The sequence below is a fragment of the Ascaphus truei genome, chromosome 15, assembly GCF_040206685.1.
Source record: "Ascaphus truei isolate aAscTru1 chromosome 15, aAscTru1.hap1, whole genome shotgun sequence".
In the NCBI taxonomy this organism is placed as follows: Eukaryota; Metazoa; Chordata; class Amphibia; order Anura; family Ascaphidae; genus Ascaphus; species Ascaphus truei.
In genome coordinates this window covers 5,082,739-5,088,738 of record NC_134497.1, presented here as the reverse complement: position 1 = coordinate 5,088,738, position 6,000 = coordinate 5,082,739, and the positions used below count along the sequence as shown (strand labels likewise).

The 6,000-nt window shown below is 62.4% G+C and overlaps 1 protein-coding gene across 7 annotated transcripts in view; it reads right to left on the bottom strand.

Annotated features, from left to right (window-relative positions):
* Positions 1 to 6,000, bottom strand: part of GNAS (GNAS complex locus) — a 186,980-nt gene that overhangs the window by 92,432 nt on the left and 88,548 nt on the right. The window contains exon 1 of one of the 7 annotated variants that reach the window (XM_075571341.1): positions 3,984 to 5,189. The exons of 4 other annotated variants lie outside the window; for them this stretch is intronic. In XM_075571341.1, coding sequence (XP_075427456.1) covers positions 3,984 to 4,122 — 139 coding nt within the window. In that variant the 5' untranslated portion in view covers positions 4,123 to 5,189. Of the gene's footprint in view, positions 1 to 3,983; positions 5,190 to 6,000 lie in introns of those variants that run through there. 2 more of the 7 variants (XM_075571343.1, XM_075571345.1) reach the window with 2 other exon arrangements.

Here is a 6,000-nt window from a genome sequence, read left to right as displayed (position 1 = left end):
GGGAAAGGAGAGAGGGGCATTAGGATTGCGGGGGGAAAGGAGAGAGGGCATTAATAGTGCGGGGGGAAAGGAGAGAGGGGCATTAGGAGTGCGGGGGGAAAGGAGAGAGGGGCATTAGGAGTGCGGGGGGAAAGGAGAGGGGCATTAGGATTGCGGGGGGAAAGGAGAGAGGGGCATTAATAGTGCGGGGGGAAAGGAGAGAGGGGCATTAGGAGTGCGGGGGGAAAGGAGAGAGGGGCATTATGAGTGCGGTGGGGAAAGGAGAGAGGGACATTAGGATGTGCGGGGGAAAGGAGAGAGGGGCATTAGGAGTGCGGGGGGGAAAGGAGAGAGGGGCATTAGGAGTGCGGGGGGAAAGGAGAGAGGGGCATTAGGAGTGCGGGGGGGAAAGGAGAGAGGGGCATTAGGAGTGCGGGGGGGAAAGGAGAGAGGGGCATTAGGAGTGCGGGGGGGAAAGGAGAGAGGGGCATTAGGCGTGCGGGAGGGAAAGGAGAGAGGGGCATTAAAAGTGCGGGGGGGAAAGGAAAGAGGGGCATTAGGAGTGCGGGGGGAAAGGAGAGAGGGGCATTAGGAGTGCGGGGGGAAAGGAGAGAGGGGCATTAGGAGTGCGGGGGGAAAGGAGAGAGGGGCATTAGGAGTGCGGAGGGAAAGGAGTTTTGGATTGGTGAGTACAGGCAGTTGAGTAATTAAGGATGTAGGTACTCTCTACAGGGCCCCTTACCTTCCTTGCCCTAGGCCCCAAGTTAGCACCACCCTCCCCATCAGCTCCTCTCAACCCCCCCACCCCGGGCCTCTGACCTTCCCCCACCCCCCCCCCCCCCCAGCAGTCTCCCCCTGGTCCCCCTCACCTCCCCCATCTTCCCTTCCTCTTCTCCCCCCCCCAGATCCCCCTCACCCAGCATCCTTCCCCTGGCCCCTCCCAACCCCCCCAGTCTTCCCTTCCTCTCCTCCTCCCCTCAGATCCCCCTTACCCCCCCTCTCACCCAGCATCCTTCCCCATACCCCTCTCACCCCCCCCCCCCCGTCTTCCCTTCCTCTCCTCCTCCCCCCGCTCACCTCCATTCCTCCTCCCCCCGGATCCCCCGCTTACCCCCATTCCTCATCCCCCCACTCACCCCCATTCCTCCTATCACCCAGCAGCCTCCCCTTGGCCCCTCTCACACCCCCCCCCAGTCTTCCCTTCCTCTTTTCCTCCCCCCAGATCCCCCCATTCCTCCTCACCAACCCCCCCCCCCAGTCTTCCCTTCCTCTTTTCCTCCCCCCAGATCCCCCCAGTCCTCCTCCCCTCCCCTCACCCAGCAGCCTCCCCCTGGCCCCACTCACCCCCCTCCCCAGGTCTTCCCTTCCTCTCATCCACCCCCTGGACCCTCCTCTCACCCCCATTCCTCCTCCCCCCTCCTCTCACCCAGTAGCCTCCCCTGGCCCCTCTCACACCCCCCCAGTCTTCTCTTCCTCTTCTCCTCCCCCAGATCCCCCTCACGCCCCCCCATTCTTCCCATCCTCTTCTCCTCCCCCCAGATCCCCCTCACGCCCCCATTCCTCCTCACCCCCCCTCGCCCCCATTCCTCCTCACCCCCCACTCTCCCCCATTCCTCCTCACCCCCCCCCACTCTCCCCCATTCCTCCTCACCCCCCCCACTCTCCCCCATTCCTCCTCACCCCCCCCACTCTCCCCCATTCCTCCTCACCCCCCCCACTCTCCCCCATTCCTCCTCACCCCCCCCCCATTCTCCCCCATTCCTCCTCACCCCCCCCCCCATTCTCCCCCATTCCTCCTCACCCCCCCCACTCGCCCCCATTCCTCCTCACCCCCCCCACTCGCCCCCATTCCTCCTCACCCCCCCCTCGCCCCCATTCCTCCTCACCCCCCCCCCCACTCGCCCCCATTCCTCCTCACCCCCCCTCGCCCCCATTCCTCCTCACCCCCCCCCACTCCTCCTCACCCCCCCCTCGCCCCCATTCCTCCTCACCCCCCCCCCACTCTCCCCCATTCCTCCTCACCACCCCCACTCCTCCTCACCCCCCCCCCACTCTCCCCCATTCCTCCTCACCCCCCCACTCCTCCTCACCCCCCCCACTCGCCCCCATTCCTCCTCACCCCGCCCCCCCACTCGCCCCCATTCCTCCTCACCCCCCCCATTCCTCCTCACCCCCCCCATTCCTCCTCACCCTCCCCACTCCTCCTCACCCTCCCCACTCCTCCTCACCCTCCCACTCCTCCTCACCCTCCCCACTCCTCCTCACCCCCCCCACTCCTCCTCACTCCTCCTCACCCTCCCCACTCCTCCTCACCCCCCCCCCACTCCTCCTCACCCCCCCCCCACTCCTCCTCACCCCCCCCACTCTCCCCCATTCCTCCTCACCCCCCCCACTCGCCCCCATTCTCCTCACCCCCCCCCCCACTCGCCCCCATTCCTCCTCACCCCCCCCACTCGCCCCCATTCCTCCTCACCCCCCCCACTCGCCCCCATTCCTCCTCACCCCCCCCACTCGCCCCCATTCCTCCTCACCCCCGCAATTCCTCACCCCCCCACTCTCCCCCATTCCTCCTCACCCCCCCCACTCGCCCCCATTCCTCCTCACCCCCCCCCCACTCGCCCCCATTCCTCCTCACCCCCCCCACTCGCCCCCATTCCTCCTCACCCCCCCACTCGCCCCCATTCCTCCTCACCCCCGCAATTCCTCACCCCCCCACTCTCCCCCATTCCTCCTCACCCCCCCCACACCACCCCTCCTCACCCCCCTCACCCCCCGACCCTCCTCACCCCCCCATTCCTCCTCACCCCCCCCCACTCACCCCCCCCACACTCCTCCCACCACCCTCCCCCACCCCTCCTCCCCCCCTCTCGCCCATTCCTCACCCCCCCCCCACTCTCCCCCATTCCTCCTCACCCCCCCCATTCCTCCTCACCCTCCCCACTCCTCCTCACCCCCCCCACTCTCCCCCCCACTCCTCCTCACCCCCCCCACTCCTCCTCACCCCCCCCATTCCTCCTCACCCTCCCCACTCCTCCTCACCCCCCCCACTCTCCCCCATTCCTCCTCACCCCCCCACTCTCCCCCATTCCTCCTCACCCCCCCCACTCGCCCCCATTCCTCCTCACCCCCCCCCCACTCGCACCATTCTCCTCACCCCCCCCACTCGCCCCCCATTCCTCCTCACCCCCCCACTCGCCCCCATTCCTCCTCACCCCCCCCACTCGCCCCCATTCCTCCTCACCCCCCCCACTCGCCCCCATTCCTCCTCACCCCCGCAATTCCTCACCCCCCCACTCTCCCCCATTCCTCCTCACCCCCCCCACACCACCCCCCGACCCTCCTCACCCCCCCCATTTCTCCTCACCCCCCCATTCCTCCTCACCCCCCCCCTCCTCCCCCCACCACACTCCTCCCCCCACCCTCCCCTCCTCCCCCCCCTCTCGCCCATTCCTCACCCCCCCTCCTCCTCACCCAGTCACCCCCCATCTTCCCCATTCCTCCTCATCCCCATTCCCCCCCCTCTTACCCAGCAGCCTCCACCACCACCAGCCCCGGGCCTTTGTCACCCCCCTTACCCAGCAGCCTCCCCCCGGGCCCCTGTCACCCCCCCCTTACCCAGCAGCCTCCCCCCCCCCGGGCCCCTGTCACCCCCCTCATACCCAGCAGCCTCCCCCTCGGGCCCCTGTCACCCCCACCCCCCCAGGCCCCCTCTCACCCAGTCACCCCCCATCTTCCCCATTCCTCCTCATCCCATTCCCCCCCCTCTTACCCAGCAGCCTCCACCACCACCAGCCCCGGGCCTTTGTCACCCCCCTTACCCAGCAGCCTCCCCCCGGGCCCCTGTCACCCCCCTTACCCAGCAGCCTCCCCCCCCCCCCCCGGGCCCCTGTCACCCCCCTCATACCCACCAGCCTCCCCCTCGGGCCCCTGTCACCCCCACCCCCCAGGCCCCCTCTCACCCAGCAGCCTCCCTCTCACCCCCTCCCCCCCAGGCCCCCTCTCACCCAGCAGTAGTAGTCGGTGCGTGGCCCGGTAGACCTGCTTGTCCTTCTGCAGCTGCTTCTCTATCTTCTTGTTGGCCTCCCGCTGCGCCTTCTCCTCATTCCGCTGGTCCTCCGTCTTAGTGTTCCCCAAACACCCCATCCTCCTCTCCCACCCCCACCCCCCCCGCAACCCGGGGGAGTGATACCCAATACCACTATATATCTCCGCAGCACCCCCCCGGGCACCGCCGCTCAGGAACGCCCGCAGGAGGCAGCACACACCCGCAAACACACACAACAAGGCCGCAGCCCTCCCCTTCCGCCCCACCGGGGGGGAGAGAGGGGGGACTAAACCGGATTAAAAAAAAACCCACTCCGAATATAAACCGGTTCTCACACACCGGATTCAATCCGGATTACAGGGGTGGTGGTACCCCCCCCCCCCCAAAAAAAAGCGGGTACCCAACCTAATAACCTGCAACACGGGCCCCCCCAGTAGGGGGGGTGGTAGCAATTATGGAATTAATGAGCAGGGGGGGGGGGGTCAGGGGAGATTTAGGGATTGGGGGGGTATGGGGCAGATTTAGGGATTGGGGGGTGGGGGCAGATTTAGGGATTGGGGGGTGGGGGGAGGTCTCAGGTTCTCCCTCCCCCCCTAAAAAAAAGTAAACCCCCAAAGTATGTCACCTCAATATTCCATGTGCCTCCCCCTTATTGTAATGCAATATATAATATATATATATATATATATATATATATATATACACACACCCGGTGCCTCCCCCTCTCTACCTTTTCCTGTCTTAAAATGGTCGCCCTCTTGTAATTCCTCCTCCTTTTTCTCAATATATTTCTTTAAAAAGGGGGAGGAGGGTGGGAAATGTTACATATGTATCTATAGGGGTATATAGATTGCAATGTCCTTTCTGTAGGATGGGGGGGGAGGGGGAATTACTACATCCTTTTCCTCAGAAGAGGGGGGGACACAATCCTTAGCAAAAAAAAAAAAAGGGGGTGACCATTCAAATAAATAAGTGATGGGGGGGACCCCTAAAAGGAAAATTCCTATAAGTAAAAGGGTTGGTGTGAATAACCCCCCCCTCCCCCTTTTTAAAACAATGATATTAGGGGGGGGTTAGGGGGGGATATGTGGGCTGCCTGGGGTGTTAAATGGCAGATTTGATAATCATGCACCACAATATACCCTACTTAAAAAAACGCACCCGCCCCCCAAAATCCAGCACCCGCCCCCCAAAATCCAACAACCACCCCCCCCAAAAAGAGAGGATTTAAAAAAAGAATTCAATTAAAAATATATATCCGAGATGAGGAAGAAAGAAAAAATGTCAGCCAGGCCCCAAATCCGGTGTCCCCTTTATATGCTGGTCCTGCTTGTAGGGTCCTTAATAATTCCAATTAGTAGGGTGGGTATTTCTGTGGGTTCCTTGTTCTCTCCTCCACATTTTGATCTTCTCCCCACCCCCCCTCTCTTTCCTTTTTTTTCTAGCCTCTTTTCTGGGTTTGGGGTTTTTTTTTTCCCCCTCTCTTCTTTCAATATCTTCTCCCCCCCAAACGGGGACGTATTGGGGGGTGGTGGGGGGGGGGTTGTCTCCCCTCTTCTTCACCCACAGAGGAGGGTGTGTCCTCCCCAAAATCCCACCGAATGAAGCATAAACCAGGCCCTTGTTGATCTGTGGCTGCAGCCTCCCTCCTTGCGTGTATGGGATATGGCTTCTTTTTTGGGGGTTGCTATTCCAGCCCTTGCATTTCCTATGGGTTTGGTATTGAGGCTGAGAAATAGGGTGGAGCATGCAACTCAAACTGCACTATGGGAACTGAAAAAAAGCCATTCACATGACACCCACAGGCGCCTTCTTCAAACTGCAAACAGAATATATGCACTATACACCCACCCAGTATTTCTCACATAGATCATCGCCACCCCCTATTCCCCCTAACTCCCCACTCCCCCCCCCCTGCACTGTCTGTGGGGGCTTGGAACTGTGGGGTTAAACTGCCCTTTATTGCAATAAATTAT